This window comes from Gobio gobio (genome assembly GCF_949357685.1).
Source record: "Gobio gobio genome assembly, chromosome: 8".
In the NCBI taxonomy this organism is placed as follows: domain Eukaryota; kingdom Metazoa; phylum Chordata; class Actinopteri; order Cypriniformes; family Gobionidae; genus Gobio; species Gobio gobio.
The window spans coordinates 24061042-24088757 of NC_137114.1; the positions used below are offsets into that span (position 1 = coordinate 24061042).

A 27716-nucleotide genomic window follows, 5' to 3' on the forward strand; every position below is an offset into this window, starting at 1 on the left:
GATCACGGTTGTTCAGCTTAGGCTTGCGTCCTTGTCCTTTACGCACTGAAATTCCTCCAGATTCCTTGAATCTTTTAATTATGTTATGCACTGTTGAATGTGAAATATCTAAATCTCTTCCTATCTTTCTTTGAGGAACATTGTTTTTAAACATTTCAATAATTTTCTCACGTATTTGTTGGCAAACTGGCGATCCTCGGCCCATCTTTGCTCCTAAAGGATTAGACCTTTCTTGGATGCTGCTTTTGTACCAAATCATAATTACAATCACATGTTGACATCACCTGTTTCAAATCACATCATTATTTAACCATTTTACCTCATTACTAGCCCTAAATTGCTCCTGTCCCAACTTTTTTTTAAATGTGTTGCAGGTCTGAATGACAGGAAAGGATGCATATTTACAAATGACATGAAGTTGACCAGACAAAACATGAAATATTTTGTGTTCATATTGTCTGCAATGAAATACAAGTCAAAGTAAATTTAGAAATCACTTCTTTTTTTTTTGTTGTGTTTTTCATACTGTCCCAACTTTTTCTGATTTGGGGTTGTACACAAGATGAATTATATCTCATGTTTAACCACTAGAGACATCAGAGCCAGCGGCAGACATCAGGACTAGCCGAGGAAAGGCTGCTCGTGGCAGGATTAATGAGCGCTGAGCGCCCGGTTATTGACTGGAGCTCACAACTCCGACAGCGCCAGATAAAATGTTCAAATAGTTCAAATGTTCAAATCTCTTCATAAATAAACCAGATTTGAGCTTTAAACAAGTACATTCTCACCTGGAAAAGTCTTAAAACTACATTTCGTGACACATTAACAATAGTATTTTTAAATTACGCCGGTTTTCTCCGGTTTTCTCATCCGCCATCGATGCTAGTTGGTTGGTGCGAGTTGCATTCTGGGATACCTGTCCATCCCAAGTCCGCTCAAGTCACCTCTCGATGCATCCTCGATAAAAGAAGCGGATCAAGGACACATCCGGGGATTTGAACTGTACTTGGCTAGATGTGAACTTTGAAATGGAACAGTACTTGGGCAGCGACTGAAGACATTACACCTTCCAGCACCCAGCCAAAATCTCTGCTCCTCCACCCTCCAGCCAACATCACTGCTCCTCCAACTTCATGCACCCAGCCAACATCACTGCTCCTCCACCCTCCAGCCAACATCACTGCTCCTCCACCCTCCAGCCAATATCACTGCTACTCCAACTTCATGCACCCAGCCAACATCACTGCTCCTCCACCCTCCAGCCAACATCACTGCTCCTCCATCCTCCAGCCAACATCACTGCTACTCCAGCACCCAGCCAACATCACTGCTCCTCCACCCTCCTGCCAACATCACTGCTCCTCAGCCAACATCAATGCTCCTCCACCCTCCAGCCAACATAACTGCTCCTCCACCTTCCAGCACCCAGCCAACATCACTGCTCCTCCAGCACTCAGCCAAAATCAATGCTCCTCCACCCTCCAGCCAACATCACTGCTCCTCAGCCAACATCAATGCTCTCCCACCCTCCAGCCAACATCACTGCTCCTCCACCTTCCAGCACCCAGCCAACATCAATGCTCCTCCACCCTCCAGCCAACATCACTGCTCCTCCACCTTCCAGCACCCAGCCAACATCACTGCTCCTCCACCCTCCAGCACTCAGCCAACATCACTGCTCCTCCACCATCCAGCCAACATAACTACTCCTCCACCTTCCAGCACCCAGCCAACATCAATGCTCCTCCACCCTCCAGCCAACATCACTGCTCCTCCACCTTCCAGCACCCAGCCAACATCACTGCTCCTCCACCCTCCAGCACTCAGCCAACATCAATGCTCCTCCACCCTCCAGCCAACATAACTGCTCCTCCACCTTCCAGCACCCAGTCAACATCACTCCTCCTCCAGCACCCAGCCAACATCACTGCTCCTCCACCTTCCAGCCAACATCACTGCTCCTCAGTCAACATCAATGCTCCTCCACCCTCCAGCCAACATAACTGCTCCTCCACCTTCCAGCACCCAGTCAACATCACTGCTCCTCCAGCACCCAGCCAACATCACTGCTCCTCCACCCTCCAGCCAACATCACTGCTCCTCCACCCTCCAGCCAACATCACTGCTCCTCCACCCTCCAGCCAACATCACTGCTCCTCCACCCTCCAGCCAACATCACTGCTCCTCAGTCAACATCAATGCTCCTCAACCCTCCAGCCAACATAACTGCTCCTCCACCTTCCAGCACCCAGCTAACATCACTGCTCCTCCACCCCCCAGCCAACATCACTGCTCTTCCAGCACCCAGCTAACATTACTGCTCCTCCACCCTCCAGCACACTCAGCCTTTATTTAGTTCACCTACTGGTTAAATAATGCGCCTAGCCTAAGTGTCTAGTCCCGAATTAATCAGTGTTGTGTGAATGATTAAAGAATCACTTTTGTCTCCACCTACTGGTGTATTGACACCTTCAGAAAGTGCCACTTCAGCTCCTGTAAACAAATAAAAACAAATCTGTAGTCTTTTTGATGAACTGAATTAAACGATTTGAGTCAACGTGATGAATCAAAATCCACTCTAACTAGATCTCAAGGCTGTTCTACCACAGGCAGTAGTTTGGACTTAGTCAAGCCCATGTTTGCAGAGACTTTTGGTGTTTTTTTTAGTAGCCTATATATGTATACAAATAAAAGTATATTAAAGATCTGCATTAATACATTACAAATGGATTTAATTCACTCAATGTAGATGAAAATAGACATCACAAATATAAATAACCTAATTAAAATGTTGGTAGGTTTTAAGATCTTTATTTATATTTATGCAACACATGTTTCAGATATAGCTGAAGAAAACATATACTCCATACATTAAAAACAAGTTGGTGTAAACATGATGCTTGTTTGTTTTCCATTTAACAAATTCTATGTGTTTTACATGGTTAAAATGTCCTCAAGAACATGCATAGTATTAGACAAAATGATACACAAATAAAATTCAAAAATCATAATCTTTCAGTTAAATAAAAATACAAAATATTTACATCACATGTTAATTCTCAGGCAGGTGGTTTAATGTGATCCAAATTGCTGCAGAGGGCAGCACTAGCACAACTAAATGAATACATCTGTGCAAAAACCGGCTGGACAACCTCTGGGAGTGCCACACCATTGGCTAATATGTGGAATACAAACAGATGATGTAAAAGTTCCTGGTCATATCCTGATCAGAATGATGTGGAAATGGTTTGGGTGTAGTTTGAGTTTTAATATGCAAGCTTATTACTGAGCGTCTAGAGAGCAAATGAGCTTAATCCAATTACATTATTGTTTGATTTATAAAGCAGAATATGTTTGTCCTTATAAATGTTTCCTGGTTTGATTTATAATCTGAAATGAAATATGTTTTTTTCATGTCTTTAATTTTTCATTCCAGTCCAACTCTTTATCTTTGTAAGAGTTGTTCAATTGGGATCAAAGTTCAAGCCCAGTTAACCTACATGCATAATCAGTGATAATAAATATTTGAGAAGATGCAAAATCATACTGGCTGTTCCACAAATAAATATTTTAAAAGTTAACGAAAAATTAGATTTTTTTTTTATTATATCAGAAAAATACAGCAATTGGGTTTGTTATCAAGAGGAACAACACAGCATAACTGAAAAAAGACAAAAGGTCCATTCAAGAACAAACATTCAAAGTCTTGAATACAGTATTTGTCTGACCATAGTGCTCTATATGAAAGCACCAGGATTTTGCCGATGATTTTTCTGGTTCCTGTATTTATGTGCTAGCCAGACGCCCAAAATCTGAAACCGTAAAAAAAAAACATAAAAATAATGTATTAATTTCTCAACCATACCGAAAAATTTGAACCAAAACTTAAATACAATAACTAAGCGGTTAATAGCTTCATTCAATATTTTCATGTTTCATCTTCCATGTTTTCAGAATCAAAGGATGTGCAATGTTTGCTCACCTCTGTAAAACTGAAAAACAGGCTGGTTCCTCCAACAAAATGCAGAGCGTTGTCAGCATAGGCCTGGATTATATCTGAACACGGTTTACATGTTTGATCCTTGAAACAGGTCTGAAGTCACAGAGAAGACAGAAATAAAGCAAAAAAATAATCTTTACAACCACAATAAAAACTGTATATTAGTTAAGTGCATATAAACATACTCAGGTGATCTTCACATCTGACTCTTTGTTCAAGTGGTTTTGAATATTAAAATAGTAACTTTTGTTGGAATAACCAACAAAAATGGAAGCTTTATAATACATTAACCTTACATCTTGACGTACAAAAATACAGCAGTACTTCTTAAAACCACATATTTACCAAAGCTCGCTGAATAAACTGCATGACTTGACATTCACAGACTATTTGTTCAAGAAGTTTCTAGAAGCGTGCTGTTTTTTCACATTAAGTTCAACTGTTCAAATGTATCAGAAGACACTTCACAATACTTTAAGTCTTGGATAGAAAAGCAGAATAATAATCTTACAGCTTCACAGGTTTCATTGTAGTTAACTTGAAGGAAGTCACAGCAATCCAAGGATCTTTCCAAATCCTTCTGCATTGATTCAGACTTATTCCATCCTACCTCCAGGAGAAGGTTCTGCAGAAGGACAAAACGTTCATTTGAAACCAACTTGCTTGAGGAATGAGGAAACTGGTTTCACCATGTCAAAGTATTAATACAGACTATAATTACCTGCTGTTCTTTACTAATAGCTAAGCAGGCACATGATACTGAAAACTGCACAATGAATACCAGAAAGAGAATGAGCATGTACTAAAGAATAGTTAAGGTTGTTTCTCCATCATTTAGGGTACATTTAAAAAGGAGTTGACAAAGGAAATCTTTACAAATAGGTAAGCTAACAAACTACAACACAAACTGAAACTGATGTGCTGAACAGAGACAACCCTACACAAGAGAGAATTTCTTGAATGAATAACTTGGAAGGATACAAAGAACAAGAGGACTTGATGATGCTTCACAGCCCCACACAATCCCACAATGGCCACGACGAAGAGAAACAATCCAACTGCGATGACAGCAGCCATCACCCTAAAACTAGACACCAGTCCAAACCATTTGCCCCATACTGCAACACCAATCATTAGAAGACTGACCATCTGTAAACAAAAGAAGATGCCAGAAACGGATGGTTTCACACTTAGAAAAGGCAGGCAACACTAAATCATGAATTATCAACATAAAACATAATCATTCATTTAACAATTAATTTTAATGTGCATGTATAATGTATGTACACTGTATCATAGTAAAGAATAAAATGAATATCACCTATGTAAAACAGAAATAAAGACAAAAGTTATTGTTAATATGAATAAGAATGAAAAAGTCTTATAGGACTTGCTACTTACCACATAAATAAGGTTCAAGACACAGAGAGAAGTTTTTGAGCAAGCAAAACCACCACAAGCCATGATGAACTATCTAGTGTACACTGAATGTGACTCTCTGCTCCAACTTGAGGCAAGCTGACTGTCGCTAGAGGTTGTGCAGCATTTGCTCAGGTAGACACGTTTAACGCCATTGGTCTGTTCTTTATCTTTATGCAAATAAGCAAAGTCCCACTTGCACTGTTAACCCAAGGTGAAGCAATTATAATGGGACGCTCGACTCGTTTTAAAGCAGCGGTTCATAACCTTCAGATACTGTATGTCTGCAAAGAGACTATATTCTATATTCAAACTAGTCAGTTGTTCACTCGAGAACCGGTCGAACCGACTCAGTCCAAATCATGTTTTCGATTAATTGATTTTTCTGATTCATTTACGAATCGGACGTCGCTAAAAGCAATAGTGTGCCTACATCTCTTTTATTTTATTTTTTAAATATACAATATTATAGGTTTGGATTAAGGTATTATATTTAATGTTACTTATCTCATATGGACATTCTCATTATTTTCAATCACTAAAGGTGATGGGATTATTTCTCATCATCAATTTGATGTGTACTGAACCCTTCGTTCTAATAAAATGCATAAGTATTAGACATACTTACCCTAATATGTCTCTTATTTTGAAAAAATTAAATATATCGATGTACAGAATAAAAGTTCTAGACTTCACAGGATCGGAACACCACCAATCAGATGGGGGTACACACATCGCTAAACGTTTACAAATGGCCTTTCACTACTCCAATACCTTGTAAAATCACTAAAATAAGTATTTTTAATATTAAAATATATATATATTTTAACTATCATAAAACCACAACCGAAAGCGACAATTATTACTCCCCCTGTTTTTGTTGCAGTTGGTTCAGTCCGTTTGCAGACAGTAACCCGTTAACCCGTCAGTGCCCCAGTCAGAGAGGATCAATCACAGCTGAACAGAGCTATCATATTAGTCACTGTTAACTCATATATTTCTTATTAAGACCAGACGCGTCATTTTGACTATAATAATGTCTGCACCAAAGAAAGGAGACCTGACTGACACAGAGAAAGAGCTACTTCAGGTTATTGCTGCAGGTAATGATAGCATGACGCTAACAGGCTAACTGCAGATTAACACAATTAACTTACCTGTTATCGTTTAAGTTACATAAATCCGCAAGCTATGGTTGCATATGGAAGGCCTTCTATCTGTGCGTTTAAATTACTCTTTGATGTGTGGCATTTTAAAAACTTGGATATGTATTCAGTTAAACTGTATTCAATAGATTGTACAGTATACGATACATCTGTATCAGTAATATAACTTTTATTATTATTTTATTCAAATTATTCAAACATCATTTAGTCTTCTGTTTTTCACAATGTAAATATATCATGAAATTGACTCTTATGTATTAATTGTTGATGTATAAATAGTGTTGCATATAAATGTGATAATTCTCTAGGTCGGTCACTGTCTGATCATTGTGGTTGACCTGTAGGTAATGTGCAAGAAGCCTCCAGACTGCTTGGTTCCAAAGATGTCAGAGTCAACTGTCTGGATGAGGTAATGAAGTGTTGTTATACATTATAATGACTTTTAAAACATTGTTTAATGCTCCTCTCTGTTAGTGGTAGTTCTTCTTAGTCAATACTTTAAACAGTACTTATGTGTCGATTGACCTGTCCAAATCAGATGTTACTGACACCTGTGGGCTTTCAAAGCAGCTGTCCGGAAATGGTGGAGTGGCCTGTTTTCTTTTTGAGCTAAAAACAAACAAACAAATAAAAAGATTTATGAATCAATTACTTGTCGGCTAGCGGTTGCCAAAAAGTACACTCTCATATTTCAAATGCAATATGTTTACAGGTTAATGCTTTAAATGCTTTTGGGAGTTGGCAGGGTTGCTCTCCACACACCATAATCTAATATATGTGATTAATGTTGTTTCGATTGTTTGCTTTTCTTCTTCAGTATGGCATGACCCCTCTCATGCACGCTGCATATAAGGGCAAGGCAGACATGTGCAAACTGCTGCTGCAGCACGGAGCAGACGTCAACTGCAACGAACATGAACATGGATACACCGCACTCATGTTTGCAGGACTCTCAGGTCTGAATCACAGTTACTAAGTTATTTTGGTGCTAGTATTGTTAAATGGTTAGTTCACCCAAAAATGAAAATTCTGTCATTAATTACTTACCCTCATGTCGTTCGACACCCGTCAGACCTCCGTTCATTTTCGGAACACAAAGGAAGATATTTTAGTTGAAATCTGATGGCTCTGAAATGCCTCCATTGGCACAATGCACGGTTCACTCTCAAGACCCATAAAAGGTACTAAAGACGTCGTTACAAAGTCCATCTCACTACAGTGGTTCTACAATAACTTTATAAAGTGACGAGAATAGTTTTTGTGCGCAAAAAAAAACTAAACGACTTTTTAAAAACACGGCATCATGAAGCTTCAAAGCGTTATGAATCAGTGAGTCGAATCATGATTCGGATCGCGTGTCAAACCGCCAAACTGCTGAAATCACGTGACTATGGCGATTCAAACCGCTGAATCGACTCACTTATTCATAACGCTTTGAAATCGCTTTGTTTTGAAATCGGTCATCATGATATAAGTCGTTATTTAGGGTTTTTTTGCGCACAAAAACTATTCTCGTCATTTTATAAAGTTATTGTAGAACCACTGTAGTGAGATGGACTTTGTAACGACATCTTTAGTACCTTTTATGGGTCTTGAGAGTGTAAAGTGCATTGTACTAATGGAGGTCGTTCTGAGCGATCGGATTTCAACTAAAATATCTTAATTTGTGTTCCGAAGATAAACGGAGGTCTTACGGGTGTCGAACGACTTGAGTATAAGTCATTAATGACAGAATTTTCATTTTTGGGTGAACTAACCCTTTAATTTGGTCATAAAGGTCCTGATATACTTCAAGCGAAATCGAAGAACGAACTAGTCATAGCAGCTTGCTTGCTGAAGCTTTCTGGAAAAATTTGCTCCGGCTGCTAAACACCATTGGGCCGTGGCGATTACGTAATAGGTAGGTGCACTCTGGGGCTCCTCTCTTATTTATAAAAAGAGTGCCTAATTGAACATTTTGTCTGGCGTTTTCGGAGTTGTGAGCTCCAGTGGGTCAGCGGCGCTCCGTGCTTGTTTACCCGGCGAGAGCAACCTTTCCTCGGCCAGTCCTTCTGACGTCTGCCGCTGGCTCTGATGTCTCTGTGGTGTGTCTCGAGCTATAATTCGTCTTGTAACGGGCGATCTTTGGTCTCATGGATCTATAATTTGTTCCCTGGCAAATCGTTTAGGCTGAGGGCAAAGTGAAGTTTCATTACTTTTTTACTTTTAGGCTATAACTTTACGTTACATTTGTAGCCGACTATAGCACTGACTGAATTGTTTGCTTTATGTCATGTATAGCTTATTATACCTTTTATTTATACTTTTGTATTATTGATCAAACAAACTTGCATTTAACAAAAAGAGACTGGGTTGTGTTTCATGTCATTTAATGTTATCACAGTGATAATCATATTGTCTGAAGCAGATATTAATATACAGATTTTCTCCTCATTGTTGTCACTACTAGAGCAAGCTCCTGATTGGTTAACGTGGCGCGAATATCCACCAAAGTTCAGATTTTTCAACTCAGGCGATTCGCGCCATTCACGCGAATCACGCGTCAAACACTCAATTCGTGACATTCGCGCGAATCGCACCGCAGAATGTCTATTCGTGTCTTTGCATTGACTTAACATGTAAATCACTCGCGCGAATCGCGTCATTCGCGTCCTTCGCGTCCGGTGTGAACGCACCATAACAATCGCTTAGCTCAAATCACATCAAACCGTGCAAATTATTATTGTTGTTATACTTTTGTTCTCAAATCGTTAATGTTAACAACATCAGCATTGCTACGTGTATTTAGTATGTATTAGCGTTACCTGTAGATTTCAATTTCTGTACAGTCTAATTTTTGCTTTTGACTTCGGGTGAATCTCCAGTTGTCACTGATGATTGTCGTTTGGACCTTTCTGGATTACAATCCGCCATCAAAATATGTTTAATTATTTCAGCTGCTGTGAAAAAAACGTCTATAAATGATCCAGCACCTGCAGCATCCTCACATGCGATACTACTACTACTAGCCGGACTCCTTCTTTATGTATACAGACGTGACTTAATGACGCAAACACATGCTCGAATTTCCCGCGGAAACCTACCAGTACCACTCATATTATAACACATAATTACAAACTTAGTTGTTAATCAGGCCAAGGCAAGGAGATCGTTTTGAATACTGGCTAGTTATGTACTTGCTCAAATTGTATTAGGATATGGACTGCAGCTTTAATAGAAGGTACGCCGCAATCTTACTCCAATGAATGTGACTTGAACGCACCTGACATCATAAACACCACTTCCCAACTTATAAACACGAACTTCCCAGGAGGTCTTCTTACGCACTAATTTCCTCTGTTGAGTCCGTCGAGGTCAGATGTCCATGAGTGAAAACATAAACATTGGAGAGCTGCTTTATGGTACTAGAAATTGAAATGTAATTCTAATTGAAAACAGCACTGACACTGTTTTCTTCATGTTTAATACTGTAAAGCTGTTTGGTTTAAAGCATTCTATTGAATAAAGTGCTATATAAATAAACGTGACTTTACTTCACTTTACTTGAGTGTCAAATTGCAGAGCTCGTGCAAACATCCACGTCGCTATTACCAGATGCCTTTTATTAAATGCTGTTTTCTCACCTCATTAATCTAAGCGTAGCTCTCGTAGACGTAGATGGTGTTGGGATGTTTGCTAGCAGTATATCGCTGCAAAGGTATATCAAACTTCTTTTTACCCCTAAACAAAGAACGAAATAGACCTTCGCTGTGAGTATATTGGGGCCTTAATGTGTCTTGAAATATATTTTATGCCAGTAATACAGCATGACAAAACAATATCCATTCTATTGAACAGGAAAGACAGATATTACCTGGATGATGTTGGATGCTGGAGCCGAGACCGATGCAGTGAACTCAGTCGGCAGAACAGCAGCACAAATGGCTGCTTTTGTAGGTATGAGCAATATATTCAGAGGAATTATGCACACATCCAAAAAACTTTTGGCAGGTGCTCGATCAAATGAAGCACTTAACTAAAAATAAATCTGCACGTTGCCACTGCTGCTCCCAAAGAGTTATTCAAATGAACAACGTTTTTCGAAATACCTGAAAATGAAATGCCTGCTTTTGTAGGTATGACAAAGATTTGGAATTATGGGGAAAACTGTGTGCTTTACTGGTCAAATCAGTATGATTATACCTTTCAAATGTTGGTAAGATTTTTAAAATGTTTTTTAAAGAAGTTTCTCATGCTCAGCAAGGCTGCATTTTTTTGATCAAAAATACAGTAAAATTAGACTGGGTAAACCCAACCCGATCTGCCGGCGATTTGATTTCGCCCTGCAGCTCAGGCTGGAAACCTGTACATTTTTCTATCCTGCTTCCGTTACAAATGTGCAGGGACCAATCACAAACTGGCTTATCCACCTGGCACGCTATTGGCGGGTTTAACACAATGACGATAGAGAAGCAACGGCAAGCAGCTTTTTGTAAATACCACTCAATTTCATGTTTTTTTTTGCACAACCTGCCAAAATCGCTCGATGCCATTGCTGCTTCTGCAAACTGCTGATCAATGTTGAGTGTAACTAGTTACTAAGTAATTAGTAGTTGCTTACTTTACTTTTTCAAGGGAAAAGTAATTAAATTACAGTAACTCTTATTTTTTTCTGTAATTTAATTACAGTGACTTCTGATGTAATTGAATTAAATACTGTGTATAGATTGTATAATATGTATTATATATAATACAACAGTGCAAGTAACATCAAAATTTAAAGTCTAACTTTAAAAATGCATTTTTTTACGAATCCTTCTCACATTTGTAATACTTTAGTCAGTTATTAAGAATAATTTATGTAGTTTTATATTATTTATTTGAATCAATTAAAAGAGCTGTTTTATATCCTTGAATTACTTAACTAGTTGAGGTTGATATAGGATTTAGAAAGTAATAAGTAATTAAATACTTTTTAATTAAGTAATTAGTTGCGTTTAACTTACCCAACACTGCCGCTGATCAATACTACAAACCAACAAGTTTGCTGACACCTTTCCTGCCTGGAGTTTTTGTGTGCTATGCAAAGTATGTCCCCCGGATCGTTGGTCTGATTGGTTGGAGGACAATCCAATTGCGTACATAGTCATTTGAACTATTTGAACATTTGAACTATCCCCGTTGATCACGCCTCTTGTGCAGTAGAAAATACAGAGCAGACTCCCCAGACTAATGTTCAGTCTTAAAAGATTGAGTTTGATCTGGTGATAGCCAGACAACAGTAAAATGGCAATATTGTGAAATATTATCACAATTTAAAATAACTCTTTCTATTTTAATATATTTTAAAATGTAATTTAATTTATTCCTGTGATCAAAGCTGAATTTTCAGTATCATTACTCATTACTCAAGAAACATGTATTATTATTATCATTGATGAAAACACTTATAAAATAATATTCATTAAAAATCCTTACTGGCCCCAAATCTTTGAATCGTGAATTGTCAAATTGTGTGTGTGTCCAAATGTGAAGATTAAATGAGAATACATCTTTTTCAGGGCAGCATGACTGTGTGACAGTTATCAATAACTTCTTCTCCCGTGCGAGGTTGGATTACTACACAAAACCACAGGGGCTGGAAAAGGAACCAAAACTCCCTTCTAAACTTGCTGGACCACTACACAAAATTATCATGAGTACCAACCTCAACCCTGTGAAGGTTACTATTTTTTTATTTTATTTATCCATATTCTTGTGGCATATTAGTGCTGCTGCACTTTGCTCAGGCAATCCAAGTTTGAGTCCCGGCTTATGGGCCTCTATAACTTTAAAAGCTAAATTTTTAAGCTAAAATGCAATATGGTCATTCTAAATCTGACAGTTATAATATAACACTGATAAAAAAGCAATCTCAAATTTTCAAATTGATCAAACCACTATGGCCAAAACATAATTACTCCTGTTAAGACTCTATATTGTTGTGTTTTGTTTGGCTGCAGATAGTGATGGTGGTGAAAGAAAACCCTCTGCTGATGGATGTGGAAGCTCTTGAGAAGTGTCGCAAGGTCAGTTGCATATTAATGCATTATGCTCAGAGCTGAGTTGAGATTTATTACAATAAACTTGATTAAATTGAAACCTGATCCAACTTCAGCACCATCTTAATAACTCCTTTGGTGTTTTCACACTGTGCTTAACCCCGGGTTATAAAATCCAATACATTTTTTTCCAATTTCCGTTTTATTCATTTTTTTCACACATTTTTTCATTTTTCTTGGACTCCTAATTGAATGGTTAAATTAAAGTTTATTAATAAAAATGTGCGTCTAATTAATTGAAATCATGAAACTGAATACAATTTAACAATAATTTATTAAAAAGTAAAAAAAAAAAAAAAAAAGACATGTTTAGGGCCCAATAAAATACTTTTTTCTTCTTCTCAAATTCCTTTTTTTTTTTTTTACCAAATTCTGTGCCTTCTGTTTTTAAGTTTTCTAAATTCCATTTTGGTTTACTTAAATTTTAATAATCAATTATTTAAGAATCAATTCTATGAAATGTTTTTTTTTTTTTTTCAGAAATTCTTAATTTTTATGGCAATCAAATGAAGGCATAAAATATTTAATTTCTTTTACATACATTTTAATTAATCTGAAACAGTCGTTTCAGCCTTTGAGGGGGGAATGGTGGAAAGAGTTTCATTCTAACCTTATTAGTCCAAAAAGTTAATTCAGAAAAAAATCTTGATGGTACCGTCGACAACGTGTAAAATGAGGAAGTGCAATGCTAGAGCAGGTCTTGTGCGGCTTTTGTCCAATCAGTGACACTGACACAGCAAAATTGTAAATAAGAACGTTTACCCAGGGTTTAGGAATGTACAGTGTGAGACGTCAGTATATGAATACCCAGGATTCTGTTTACCCAGGGTTTACAGTGTCACTGGGTTAACTATTTCAAGTGTGAAAAGCCCTCTTTGTGTCTTCCAGGTTCTGGAGCTGATTTGTGAGAAGTGCATCAAACAGCAGGATATGAATGAAGTGTTGGCCATGAAGATGCACTACCTCAGCTGTGTGCTGCAGAAATGTGGCTCTTTCCTAAAAGATCGACAGGACAAGCTTGATGGCCTCATCAAGAGGTAGAGTATCTTATTACTGTTCAAATGTTTTGGGTAAGTAAGACTTTTTGAAAGAAATTATTACTTTTATTTAACAAGAATGCATGAAATTGATCAAACATGGTAGTAAAAACATTTATGTTATGAAAGAAATCAATTTGAAATTTCTATTCAGCAAAGAATCCAGAAAGAAAAAAAATTAAGCAACACAACTGTTTTCAATATTGATAATAAAAAGAAATGTTTCTTGAGCACCAAATCATCATATTAGAATGATTTCTGAAGGATCATGTGACACTGAAGACTGGAGTAATGATGCAGAAAATTCAGCTTTGCATCACAGAATATATTTCAAAATATATTAAAATAGAAAAGTTATTTTATAAATAGTTATTGCAATAATATTTCATAATATTACTGCTTTACTGTATTTTTGTTCACATATATGAAGCTTTTTTGAGCATAAGAGACTTCTTAAAAAACCTATAAAATCTTACTGAGCACAAACTTTTAAATGTTAGTATAAATGTACTTTTTTTTACTGTAATTAAAAAGCCATCTTTTGATCTGTAAAGTAACTCAAATCTTTTCTCAGTCTTTTGAAAGGGCGAGACAGTGATGGCTTCCCGGTATTCCAGGAGAAGTTCATTCGGGAGTGCATTAGGAAATTTCCATACTGTGATGCCACATTACTGCAGCAGCTGGTCCGGAGTATCGCTCCAGTGGAAATTGTGAGTTACAGTGACCTCTATTTGCTTATGTAGAAGATAATGGGAGTGAAATGAAATTATGGAAACGTAGCCTCAGCTAGAAAGACTGAACCACATTCCACGTATGGAAGCCTCACCAGCCCTTTTCCGACAGGGAAGTGACCCCACCGCTCTGTCAGTGCTCACCCAGGCCATCACAGGGCAGGTGGGCTTCATGGACGCAGACTTCTGCACATCCTGTGGTGAGAAAGGGGCAGAGAAAAGATGCTCCATCTGCAAAATGGTAAATATCAGGTTTGATCTCATGATTTTTGCACTCCGCATTAGAAAAAGTGTTTTCTTGGTTTCCTGGGGTGCTTGATCAAATCTGTGCATATATTCAGGTGATCTACTGTGGCCAGAACTGTCAGAAACTGCACTGGTTCAACCATAAGAAGGTCTGTAAGATGTTACAGGAGCAGAGAGAGAAACATGAAGCTGATTCAGCATCACGACTACAGAAACAGGCCAAAGGTATCCACATCAAATTTGTTTTGCTTTACTACAACACTTAAGAAAACTATAATGTTATTATTATGCTTTTTTGGGCATCGTACATATAGTACCATATTCTTTAGACATGCACCAATATTTCCTGCTTTGCCATTATTTAATCTACAGCATTTCAGCAAGAAGAAATTATGTTTCAAACAAATTGTGAGCTTGAAATTGAATGTAATGAGATACAAAGACATACGAGTCATTCATTTTAGTAATCAGGCTACACTGTTCACATTGTAAGGTTTTGATTCACTAAAAAGAACCAAAACATAAGAGTCCTTAGCAGGGCCGCTGCTAGCAATTTTGGGCCCTATGAAAGAATATGATGTTGGGCCCTCTACCGCACCAACCTAGCTATCCAAAATCTTTGTCTGCAATTTAATAATACTGACCAATTTAGCTCCGCTCGCTCAACCCAGAATGCCCCAATTGGCTGATGAAACATTGATTAAAATTAAGATACAATTGATACAAAACGAAATTTACTTTAAAGAAAGGCTTTCTACAAAACAAAAGAATTCAGCATTCAATGAAGTGGTCACAATCGTGTCTGACCCAATCCATGTCTCCTAGCATTGCGCATCCTATGATGTTCTCATGCTGTTCACTTTTCATTATCAACATAGATTGACAGATTGACAACATAGATAGACATAAAAAAAGCATTATAATATTTAAACATAAATATAAAACTAAATACCTTTTCTTAATGGCTACAATAAGTATAGTAGCCTCCAGTACAGAGAAACTTCATGTCAGAGTGGGATTTGAGCAAATGTCGTTTTACCCTTGAGCGTGAGCGGTTTATGAGTGGAGTGTTTTGCTGGATTTTGCCGGAAATGCAGAAATAAGCCATAATTTTGTTATATTTGTAACTCTTTGGTAGATTATACATTTAATTTCTATTACATTACTACTAGTAATGTTACTACTAATAAAACTGATCTCTGGGGGCCCCAAAAGTGCGGGGGACCTTAGAATCCTCCTAACTAAGTGTATGACATCAAAGTATCTCAATTCGAAAGCATACAGAGTTTTAATTCACTAAAAAGAACCAGATCATGAGAGTCATTCGTTTTACAAATCAAGCTGCACTGTTCACATTGAATGTTTTTGATTCAATTTTACGCTTTCACACTGAAACAGAGAATAGGCATATAGTAAAAGAGAAATGAATCAGTACTGGTATCTGTCAAATAAGCTCCAGACTGCGACCACCACGTTGCCCAACTGATAAGAGCTGCCATTTTTGTTGCATATGAGAAACATCAAACGGCAATTTGAAACGAAAGCGGAACAAAACCATGCTACTCGTTTGAGGATCGTTTATCAGCTCGGCCCAATAATAGACAGCATAGAGCAAGCTCAGAACAGTTACTCACGGGCTGATCTTTGATCTGGGAGATCCAGTGAGAAAGCATTTGAAATCACCGCAGAATTAATTACAACTGTGCGAGATCTAGTGAGAAGCATTCAGATTCAGTTCAGAATTCTCTGTTATAAACCATATCTGATCATTATTTTGTTGTTGTTGAAATAATGTAATTTAAAGTAGCTTAGGAGTGATGTGAAGTCATCTGTGTGACGCAAGCTCTTTTTTTTCACATCTATAGCTGAGGATGATCAGGCATTGGAGGAGACGACCGGCACCATGGAGGAGCTCTCCATCAGTCAGAGTGAGACCACCAGCTCTTCAGATAACCAAACCGAGGACGTTAGCTCTGAGACAGTCTCTGTTACTGCAGACTGAATCACAAAGACTCAACGTTTCAACCCAGCAACCACCATCATCATCACATTGAAGACCCATCGAAGACAAAAGAGAGCAGAGGTTTCTTCATGGCTCTTGATGCTCTTCTGAAGCACATAATGTAGGGCAAAAACCACCGACAGCTTTGCCACACAAATGCACAGGATGAAAGGTTTACAAGTGACATTTTTTTTTTAATTTAGCCTTTTTACATTTATGTTGGAAAATATATGTATTTATGCATTTGAAAATCATGCATTTAGAGTTCTATGTGTAATGTAGGAATTGCTTTAGGAAAGATATTGTAATATATTATTGCCAATGCCTTAAATTTGTTAGTCTGTTGTTATGGAAAAGGATAAAAAAAATAATAGTTGGCAACAGCTTCTGTGAGCCTTCATAAAGCTGTGGAATTCATTTGAATGTAGCAGATATTTTTGGAGACATCTGCTATTGAAATACCCTAATGTTTCACAAAGCAAAGACATCTATTTAAGTCACAAAAATATTAGATCACATGTTTTCTGATAAAAATGTGTCAAATATCAGATGTCACCTTTCTGTTTAAGAAGCATAACGCACACATTAGTCTTGACAATGTTTGAGATTGAAATGATAAGAGCTGTTTTTTTTAAAACCACATGGCCATGGCCTCAACAAGAGTGACGGCAGGGGTCTGGAAATCATCTAAGTTTGATAGTTAGCATGTCAGAAGCAGGTTTGCTCGAGTCATATAGATGGTTCCACCGAGACTGGTCCAGTTCATAATGGAGAACTGTGTGATGGACTTGGCCACTGAGGGATTTTGTTGACCAAAACGGCTGCTAAAAAAAACACAAGTCAACTCCTGTGATACATTTGCTGTAGCTTAAACGTTAAAAATATGAAATGTTCCATCATTGTGACACTAACACCGCTTCCTTGAGTCATGCTGACCTGTAACAATAAAACAATATTTTATATTAGATGCATTTTATGAATCTTAAAATACAGTTTTTCTAGTTATTAGTTCTTTGTTAGACGAGAGCTTTACTTCACCTACCGTCTTTGTGGATGTGTTAGTCGCTTTCCTTCCTGTAGGGGGCGGTAGTGCTCGTCTGCTTCCAACACCCTCTGTCTTTTTTACACAGAGCATCTTAAAAGGTTGGTTCACCCAAAAAATTCTGTCATTAATTACTCACCCTTATGTCGTTTTAAACCCATAAGACCTTCGTTCATCTTCAGAACACAAATTAAGTTATTTTGGATGAAATCCGAGAGCTTTCTGACCACACAGACAGCAACATTATTACCAAGGTCCGTGAAAGGTAGTAAAGACATTGTTAGTCCATGTGACTCCAGTGGTTCAACCTTAATATTATGAATCGACGAGAATACACTTTGTGCGCTAAAATGACGCTTTATTCATCAATTTCGTCTCCTACGCTGTTTACGTTGTAAATATAGTGCAACTTCTATGTCATCATGTGAACAGCATCGGCTGCTGAAGAACTTGAAAGCGCTGCACTGTTTACAACAAAAATATTAAGCAGCACAACTGTTTTCAACATTGATAATAATTAGAAATGTTTCTTGAGCAGCAAATCATCATATTAGAATGATTTCTGAAGGATCATGTGACACCGATGACTGGAGTAATGATGCTGAAAATCCAGCTTCAAGAATAAAATAACATTTTAAAATAGAATACAGTATATTTCAATTGTAATAATATTAGTGTTTTCTGTGTTTTTGATCAGATAAATGCAGCCTTGGTGAGCATTAGACTTTCAAAAACATTTTTTAAAAATCATAGTCGGAGCACAAGTCGGAAAATGGATTAGCCTACTAAATATCTACATTTGTCAGAAAAAAATAAATAAATTTTTTGTCTCAACCAGTGTCCAAATGCACAATGGTTTGATTTGTTTAAAACAGCCATCTAACGACATAAGTAGCCAGTGTGGTATGTCTTATTGTCCATTTTCACATATTTTTTTGGTAAGTTTGTTTATGGATGCTACAAACTGCACATATGGCAAATGGAGCACGTATTGGCGATATTCAGGATCTTGTATGAAGGGGTTCAGATATAAAGAACAAAAGATACAATTTTTGTCTGAAATAACACTTTTTACCAATGCAAAGACTGCCAAGAAGTTTCGATCATTATAATGCTGATAGTGTTTGGTTGCCATAAAAATATAGGGTTCCAAAAGAGGAGTGATGCCAAGAACCATTTTCTGCCCAGAAGCTTTCGGTGAACGGTTCTTAAAAAACGACCATGTTTTTCTTAGTGTGAAGGACATTTTAATAATCTAAAAAACCTGGATGGTAAAGATTCTTCATGGTTGATGCCAATAAAGATCCTTTATTTTTAAGAGCCTATGAATGGGATCAGAACTGATCTCAGAGCAGCTTTTGTATTTTTAAAACCTTTATTAACTGTTACTTTAACCTTTAAATATTGTAGTAGAGCGTGGCTATGATTAACGTACACGCAGCTGTTACAATATCAAGGAATATTTGTAGCCTTATAGGAAATGCAGATGGCGGTCTCAGTGTGGAGGTCACCCCTTGCTCTTAAAACTGTAATCAAACTTTAAGGCACAATATGTAATGTTTCGCTGCAAAACAAAGGAGTAGCTTGATGACACCTTGCTTTTGTGGAGCTTTTATTATGCCGCAGACGACTGCTTCCGCTCATACATATGTGAACGCAGCGCTGTTTTATCATATTACATACATTTGAGTGCGTTGAAAGGTATGTTATAATGCTGCTCTGTGCTTTCGTTCAGCGGCTGCTATGAGACACTTGTTGCACACTGCAGTGAGCTAGATCGATAGACATGATAAAACATGGAAGTCGTGGTAAATCAAGAAACCGAAATGTAAACAATAAAACTAACTGTGTTGAGCTGTTGATTCGTTTTCTGTCTATGGATGTATCCAATCAGTTGCTCCCCTGTGTAGTGGACAGCACATTCCAGGGCCCAGTTTATGGCCGGGCCACTCTCTGTCCAGAACAGTGGACAAAGGTTTGCTACATTTTGATTGGATCTTGGTAGACTGAGACAAACAAACTGTCCAACGCCATCAGATAAGATGCTATGACAACATCCAGACACCTCTTAGAGGCCAAAAAGACCAGCTCTTGTACCAAGCCCAGGAAGGACAAGACATCTCATTGGCCCAAATGCAGTACCTGCCCTTCACCCACATCTCTAGTGTCCTGGTCTATGACTGCCATAAAAATTCCACAAGACCTCAGCAGTATGGGTGAAAGAAAGACCAAAATGATTTATCCAAATCCAGTCTTAAGTATGTTTGGGAACCTTAAGACTGATGTAAACTACACACATCCATTTCATACTTATTCAGAGAAATAAGTATTCTCAGTGACAGCTATTTGTAATGCAACATCTTACACAGAATCAGCTGTTAATGAATGAACAGTTCAATCTTTTCCCATCATATTTGGTTTCTATTTGTTTAGAATATTGCCAAGGGTATTCTGATGGTGGTTTGGAAAGTGAGAAATGCATTGGTAAACTTTAAAGACACTTTAAAGACTTCTAACTGTGTACAGTATGCAAATGAGTTCCACAGGAGAAAGGAGGGTGAGTCTCACTGTGGACCCCCTCTGATGCCAGCAGCCAATCGCAACACTGGAATGGAGAAGCGCCAAATTGCAATCTCCTCCTATTCGGAAAAGGATAAAGGTACCCTTTCAACAGACACACCTTGTTCTGAATTTCTCCTTGAGAGAGATTGTGACAGAGCAACAAGTTCTGAGTCTCACCAGCAAGGATGAGACTGTAACAGTTCACCAAGTTCTAAGCCTCTGGTTCATCCAGAGAGAGACAACAAAAGATCCAAGGATCTGAATCTACAGCTTGTGAGGCAGCAACAGATACGACCACGTTCTGAGCCTCCAGCCTTTGAGGAAAGAGACATTAACAACCACTACGTTCAGAGTTTTAGTCCAGCGAGACTACAGCACGTCCCGAGTCTCCATGCCAGAGAGAGCAAAGCGGATTGACCAAGTCCTGAGTGTCTGACCCACAGAGTCAGAAGACACACAGAGACATTTGCAACGAGGTTAAGCTCAGGAGAGCAAACCTTCACTTCGAGGTTCTTTCATCTGCGTGTTCCAGATTAAGGACCTTCTGCACCTACTTCAGGGCCTCATCTGCGTGTTCCAGATTTTAGGACCCTTTGGTGCTCCAGGAGATCAGCATCCCACAGATCTTCATGTTCAAGACTGTTGAAACGGATTCCAGCTCCTTTCCCACTGCATTTGTCACCAGCACAACCAGTGGAAGAAGTCACCTCCATCGGACTGCTTACTCAACCACGCGGAACGTAAATATCACTTAACCAAACCTCTTTCCAGAAACCTTGGCATTGTTGTATATTATCAGTATATGATTTTCTAATTTACATTAGAGGTAATTTAACTGATGCTAGTTAATAACAAATAATCTTCCGTTATTTGTTTGATGCATAATAAGGTTCTTCACCTTAGTTTCAGAGAAACAACAGTTTATCTTTCCATAAGATAACGCAACTCTTCCATAACCACACTCAACTTAATCACATGTATTTTATGTATCTTATGCACTTTATTCCTTTATCATTCATTGTATTCATTTAGTAGTTGTGTTAGTTATTCTTGTTTATCTTTTGTTAATAAAATCTATTTTATTACAATTGTGTCTTACTTGTGCTGGTAATACAGAAAAGGCTCTACAAGTTAGAAATCTCACCAATCTTTCAGATAAATCACCTGACCAACTCTCCCCACTTTACATTCAGTCTAAAATGATTGAACAGCCTCCCGTTTGGAGTGTTCTCATAGAGCCACGGTAAAATACCTTGACTAGTGTCCCAAACTAAGAGAGGGGGAAGGTGGTCATCTGATGTACTCATAACCACACCTTAAGTGACGTGTGATCCAGAAATCACAACGTCATCGGTGATGTGAGTACCAATCACTACCTTAACGTCCTTGGATGGACGAAGGTAAAATCACTACATAATTGGCGTCCCCTGTTTGGGCCCAAAAGTGAAATTATTACACCTGTCTAATAAAACATAATATTTTAAAGCGTCTTTGGTGTTTCCATGGTTTCTACAAAATAAAACCGGACATCGAGGGTACCGCGGGTATGATGTCATTGATAAGCGACGCACAGACACAGTCTGTGTCCTAAATTACTTTATTATTTATCTGGATTTAAACATTCTTGGAAACATTTGGAATAATAATGCAATATCCCAAAATATATAACGTTGTTCTAGTGGGTTTGGGACATTTTAATCCCCAAAACATCTTACATATTGTGCCTTTAAGAATCAGGCAATCTAATCTTGTTATTGTTTGAGCCACACTCTCAATGGGGAAACTTGATGAATCAGGAACACAAGTCAACCCTCTTATAATGTACGGGAAATGAAAGAGAAATATGAAAAGGGAATATAATATAAAATAATTGTAATTGGCCTATAGGCTACACTCTAAAAAAAAAAAGGTTCTATATTGCACCAAAAATGGTTCTTGGCTCGTAATCATAGGGGAACCTTTTTTAGTGCTATATAGCACCAATTTTGGTGCTTCAGTGGTTCTTCAGCGGTTCTTCAGAGGTTCTTCAGCGGTTCTTCAGAGGTTCTTCAGCGGTTCTTTGACTAAGGTGCTATATAGCACCTCTGAAGAACCACTGAAGCACCAAAATTGGTGCTATATAGCACTAAAAAAGGTTCCCCTATGATTACGAGCCTTTTTTTTTAGAGTGTATAAACACGTTTGGTGTTATAGAAATTATGTTATTCTGTCTAAAACTTTACGTATAGGCTATATATTTTATTTAGCCTATAGTTTTCTTCCAAACACCTTTTGGCGAGATGAAGGTGGGTCACATCGGTGTCCCTCTTAATCACACACTTGGGCAAATGATTAAAAAAAATCAAGGAAAATCAACTGATGACCGGTCATAGCTCAGCGATTCTTCTGAGCGCGTACCCCAGACAGCTCAGGAAACGCGCGCGCTGATACAGCGTCGTGTGAAAGGTATAAAGCACACAATTCGGTGGTCTCGGTTGACATTTTCGGTTGCTGGTCTTGTCGTTGCTTGTCCGTGAGGTGGCAGGCTTTTCCTTAAAATGTTGTTAAGCTTCCACCACACGAAGCAAAAGTTTATGGCAGGTCTAACGTTTCTGTTCCGTTTGCAATTGTTTTCAGTAGGATACTCATTAGCCTAGGCTACTTCTTAGGCTATTAAAGTAATATGCAAATTCAGGTATGGGAATGTCTTTTCTTAATTCTCAATTATTATCTATATATCCATCCATTCATCCATCCATAAACGTTTATCATGAAATAGTCTACATATTTAAGAACAGTAAAGTGGTAGCTACAGTACTGCAGTATTCAATAGGCTAGTTGTTGTAGGCTATGTTTATCAATCAATCAGTCTAACAATAAGTTAATCAAACGTATAGCTTTCATCTTTACCACAGGGAATGAAGTCGTTTTCACCTCATTTTCAATAAACAGATCGAATCAACATGTCAGATTATTGTTGATTAATTGCTGTTTAAATGAGAAAATAATGTATTCTCTGTCACTTTTTGTAAGTTATTATTTCACAGTAGGCTAAATACTTTTTGGGCAGATTGCTTGCAATGCACAATGTTTGCTTAGGCAATATTGCTTATAAAGCGTTCAGTGTTTAACAGCACAAACATCTCTAAGTGAATTAGGGAATATGCATGCCAGGCGCGTCACTTTTCGTAAGTTATTATTTCACAGTAAATACTTTGTGGGCATTGCTTGCAACGTACAAAGTTTGCTTAGGCAATATTGCTTATAAAGTGTTCAGTGTTTAACAGCACAAACATCTCTAAGTGAATTAGGGGCTCTCGGGGAGTCCAGTGAGCATTCGTTTGACTCCAGATGTTGGAGGAGCACCTCACAGGGTCGAGTGCTTCACTGGGTGTGGTTTAGAGGAGAGACTGCGCTCGTTTTATCATTCCGCTCACCTGAGCCTTTGCCAAAGCTGGAGGCGGGAGCGTATACACACACACACTGTATATATAACCCAAGACATGATAGTGAGTGAGAATCATTCCGATTCCAGGAGCATCTCTCTGCTGGCTGCGGGCTATTTCACACCACCATGTATTTAAACGCTCCCGAATCGCTCATGTTTTTATTTTGCTTTTTAATACGGAGTGGTCTGACTTTGAAGAATGATGCTACGGAGATTTTCTACTCTCATGTGGTCAGTCCCGTTGAGGATACTCAGAGCAACGCGTCTCTGAATCGCGCGCGCTCCGGTGGAAGGGGCTTCACAGCGCACGAGAGAGGTGAGTTCACGCGCCTCACAATACACTTGTTTTTATTACTGGTTATTAATTATATTGCTGCTTCTTTTTTTAAGAAATGGCGTTTAAATAGATTGTTCTGATGTTTAATTTAGAATTCACATTTACAATAAACCCGTTTTACTGACATTTCTCAATGGGAAGTGACAATTTTGTTTGAATATTCACGTCTTCAAGTTTTTATTTCACGTCCAATCAACCTAATACGTTAATTTATGCCACCATAACTTAAATTTAGATAGAAATAGCTCTTCAAGATATTTCAGGTTACTAGCCTACTTTTTACACTGTACTTTCCCACACACAAACTTGAAAAATATTCATGTTTATTATTATTTATAAGTTGAATTTTTATTCTATTACGAATTTAAAGGCAACTAACCTCAATTTAAATGAACACAATTTAAAAAAATGTTTCAAACTTAAAAAATAGGTTGTCATGGACTTTTTTTTTCTGATATTCCCTGAATTTCTACATTATTTTGTCTTTGATCATGTGAACTCAACATTCTCATATTTATTTGCTCATTCATATTAAGTCCTAAACAAAAATAAACAGACTACTGACATTTAACTTTTTGCTCTGGTGAATATTTCTTTCAGAGGTTTAAGACTGAAAGTCCATTTTTGTATAGACATAGCCTATACTCACCATTATTGCCCGGGGAAAAAAAAGATAGAACCTATGGGGCATGTTGTCATACAATATGAGATAATTTGCAGTGAAAGTCACCATTAAACAGCCTTTTATAGACTTTGTAGCAAAATGTAAATAGTAGAACTATCTATAAATGATATACAATTAATTGTTTCTCCACATTTCAAGGGGGGAAGTTACCAATGCCTTTTAGGGTAATGGTATGGCATACTGTAGGAAATTATATGGATTACATAGTCTCTTGGCTCACAACCAGAGAGATAAAAGAGTGCCGAACACAATATGTGCTGAGCGAGTCCTGTCAGACTGGGAGAGTGGAGGTGCAGCTCAGTTTTTCAGGAAGTCTCCAGGGGGAACCCTGTTTGTTTTGAACGACCGTAACTTGAAGTAGGGAGGAAGAAAATGTCCCTCGAATCCCCATTCATCACGTCCTGTCACGGAGAGTGGGGGTACATTGTAACTGAGGTGTGTTGCTGTTGTGTGAATGGATTTTGGCTTGGGTTACTCTGACAAGAGGCACTGCTCTGAGGCAGAACAATGCTGACAGTATAGCCAGCAGCACCGGCGAAATCTGACAATAAGAGGCTCAGAGTCGTCATTCATCTGTACACTAAACCATTTCCGCTCAGTTCAGAAATGGGCTGAAATAAAGCAAACAAAACATATCATCCATATCACTGTTTATGTCTGCTCACAAACCGTGAAGGAACACTTTAGAAATACACAAAGATGATCCTGAAGTCGTTCTTCATTGATCTTTAAAGATGTGTCAGTCTTATATCTATATAATTTGCGAATATATGCAAATTTGGCTACCAAAAGTATCTCAAAGTGATAGTTCACCCATAAATGAAAATTCTGTCATCATTTACTCACCCTCAAGTTGCTCCAAACCAAGCAGATCTCGGCCCCCGTTGGCTACCATAGTATTTCCCCCCTACTATTGTAGTCAGTGGGGGCCGAGATATGCTTGGTTACAAACATTCTTCCAAATATCTTCCTTTGTGTACGGCAGAACATAGAAATGAATACAGGTTTGGAACAACATGAGGGTCATCATTACTTTTTTTAAAATACATGTGCCCTTCTAATCTTTAATCAAAATGACATCTCTTCTTTGATGACGTGTTTACTGGCGCGAGGCGGGACAACCTGTCACTTACATGAGATTGACCAATGGCAAACCACAACCATCCAATCAAATCCCGGTGGACAAAATCATGTCCCGCCCCACATTTTTTCTTGTTTGAGAAGCTGTTTCACTTGGAAATAAGTCACAATACTTCCGTTTCATGCCGAATTTATGTAATTTTTCACTTTGTGTTACAGAACGAGTCCCAGTCGGCTGCAGAGAGCTGCGATCCACAAAGTACATCTCAGACGGCCAGTGCACCAGCATAAACCCTGTTAAAGAACTGTTGTGCACGGGACAGTGTCTTCCTGCTCAGATGCTGCCCAACTGGATCGGTGGATACGGTAGGAAGTTCTGGAACCGCCGAAACAGTCAGGACTGGCGCTGTGTGAACGACAAAACCCGGACCCAACGGATTCAGCTCCAGTGCCAGGATGGCAGCTCCAGGACCTACAAGATCACAGTGGTGACCTCCTGCAAATGCAAAAGATACACACGGCAGCACAACGAATCGGGAGTCAAGTCTGAGGGATATGCTCATACCCAGATTAAAAAGCAAAAAAACAAAGGGGGCACTGGGACGGAAAGCTAAATGACTCTCTGCTCGGACCGAGCTGCTAGATTTTCCCATTTAAATGAACTCAGTATGAACGAGAGAGCTTGTGACGTCAGCTCACAAGCGCACTGAACTTTCTTTGTGCTGCCCTTGTGAGTTCACTGTGAAACTGTGCAGTCTTTGGAAGAGAAAAAAAAGACTAAATATCATCACCAGCATAATCACAATTAACATGCAGCCCATGTGATCCTGTGTCGAAAGAGATGGACAATGACAACCGCATATTGCATTACAAAAATTAGAAACATGCCTGTGATTCTAATAGTTTTTGTCATCACTCCTGATATGTGTGGTAATCACTTGCTGTAGTATAAACCCGGTTTCACAGACAGGGCTTAGATTATGCCAGGATTAGGCTTTAGCTCAATTAGGGCATTTATGTAGCTTTTATAAACGTGCCTTACAAAAAACACGAGACAAAACAATGGCACTGACATATTGACATATTTTAAGATATGTCAGTGCAAGTTGCTTTCAGTTAAACAGTTCAAACATGCATTTTAGTCTGGGACTAGCTTAAGCCTTGTCTGTGAAACCGGAGGTATGTCTTTATGTTCAGCAACAAGCAGTTCTCAAGCCCGGGAAATGCATAGCTACATGTAAATGTCTGTACATATGCATTTGTTTATGTAATTCATTGTTTTGCAGGACCTTTATGTGTGAAAAATGTAATATTGTGACGTATAAGCTGATGTAATATATTTTGCCTCGACTTTGAAACATTTTTAGTTTGTGCAAGCATTATTCCGACAAGATATTGCACTATAGTGACAATGCTCATGGCTATATGGTGTTAAAGCATTAAAATGAAAACATCTGAAAATGTCTATGTATAATAATTTTGGCGACACATTATCAACTTCTATTATACCATTTTAACTGAACTAGTCCATTAATTCGATACATGTTTGACTTTATGGACCAATGTATGTACCTTGGTTAATTTTTTTCATGTATGACAAACAGTTCATATAAAGTAAACTGAAGAATAGGTGACAAAATCCATTCTAAAAACAGTGAAAATTATAAATAATAGTAATGAAGAATGACATTTCTTGTGCAAATATAAAACAGGGCAGGGTGAACAGACAAGATTTATGGCAAGGCATCAACATTATTTTTTACTCATTTTAGTTAATAGCATGTTGTTACTAGTGATTATTTTAAGTTTAGTTCAGTAGGCTATAAACTATTCATTAGTGTCAGGGGTAACACATCACAAGTAACGAGTAATGTAATCAGATTACTTTTTAAAGTAATAAGT

At 38.1% G+C, this 27716-nt stretch overlaps 3 protein-coding genes across 3 annotated transcripts; 2 read left to right on the top strand and 1 right to left on the bottom strand.

Annotated features, from left to right (window-relative positions):
• Window positions 1–2796: 2796 nt before the first annotated feature.
• Window positions 2797–5527, bottom strand: tspan13a (tetraspanin 13a). The gene is made up of 6 exons (XM_079824348.1): window positions 5402–5527; window positions 4982–5149; window positions 4722–4802; window positions 4512–4625; window positions 3983–4093; window positions 2797–3812 (listed from the first exon to the last, which is right to left on the bottom strand). The coding sequence occupies exons 1-6, from the start codon at window positions 5462–5464 to the stop codon at window positions 3738–3740; spliced, it is 612 nt and encodes a 203-aa protein (XP_079680474.1). The 5' UTR covers window positions 5465–5527; the 3' UTR covers window positions 2797–3737.
• An 826-nt stretch (window positions 5528–6353) lies between these two features.
• On the top strand, window positions 6354–17687 carry ankmy2a (ankyrin repeat and MYND domain containing 2a). Its single transcript, XM_079823404.1, has 11 exons — window positions 6354–6522; window positions 6930–6994; window positions 7403–7541; window positions 10423–10521; window positions 12126–12286; window positions 12567–12632; window positions 13554–13702; window positions 14277–14412; window positions 14546–14674; window positions 14775–14904; window positions 16545–17687. The coding sequence occupies exons 1-11, from the start codon at window positions 6456–6458 to the stop codon at window positions 16679–16681; spliced, it is 1278 nt and encodes a 425-aa protein (XP_079679530.1). The 5' UTR covers window positions 6354–6455; the 3' UTR covers window positions 16682–17687.
• Window positions 17688–23768: 6081 nt separating this feature from the next.
• Window positions 23769–27443, top strand: sostdc1a (sclerostin domain containing 1a). Its single transcript, XM_079823600.1, has 2 exons — window positions 23769–24028; window positions 26034–27443. The coding sequence occupies exons 1-2, from the start codon at window positions 23839–23841 to the stop codon at window positions 26426–26428; spliced, it is 585 nt and encodes a 194-aa protein (XP_079679726.1). The 5' UTR covers window positions 23769–23838; the 3' UTR covers window positions 26429–27443.
• The last annotated feature ends 273 nt before the right edge of the window (window positions 27444–27716 follow it).

What these genes read in the sequence shown, in the direction of transcription:
- tspan13a (XM_079824348.1), bottom strand. Translation starts at nt 5,464, where the DNA reads ATGGCTTGTGGTGGTTTTGCTTGCTCAAAAACTTCTCTCTGTGTCTTG. An exon ending in TCTTGAACCTTATTTATGTG is followed by an intron (nt 5,150 to 5,401) that starts GTAAGTAGCAAG and finishes TTTTGTTTACAG; the next exon opens with ATGGTCAGTCTTCTAATGAT. An exon ending in CTATTAGTAAAGAACAGCAG is followed by an intron (nt 4,626 to 4,721) that starts GTAATTATAGTC and finishes GTCCTTCTGCAG; the next exon opens with AACCTTCTCCTGGAGGTAGG.
- ankmy2a (XM_079823404.1), top strand. Translation starts at nt 6,456, where the DNA reads ATGTCTGCACCAAAGAAAGGAGACCTGACTGACACAGAGAAAGAGCTA. An exon ending in GAGTCAACTGTCTGGATGAG is followed by an intron (nt 6,995 to 7,402) that starts GTAATGAAGTGT and finishes TTTCTTCTTCAG; the next exon opens with TATGGCATGACCCCTCTCAT. An exon ending in ACAAATGGCTGCTTTTGTAG is followed by an intron (nt 10,522 to 12,125) that starts GTATGAGCAATA and finishes CATCTTTTTCAG; the next exon opens with GGCAGCATGACTGTGTGACA.
- sostdc1a (XM_079823600.1), top strand. Translation starts at nt 23,839, where the DNA reads ATGTATTTAAACGCTCCCGAATCGCTCATGTTTTTATTTTGCTTTTTA. An exon ending in CTTCACAGCGCACGAGAGAG is followed by an intron (nt 24,029 to 26,033) that starts GTGAGTTCACGC and finishes TTTGTGTTACAG; the next exon opens with AACGAGTCCCAGTCGGCTGC.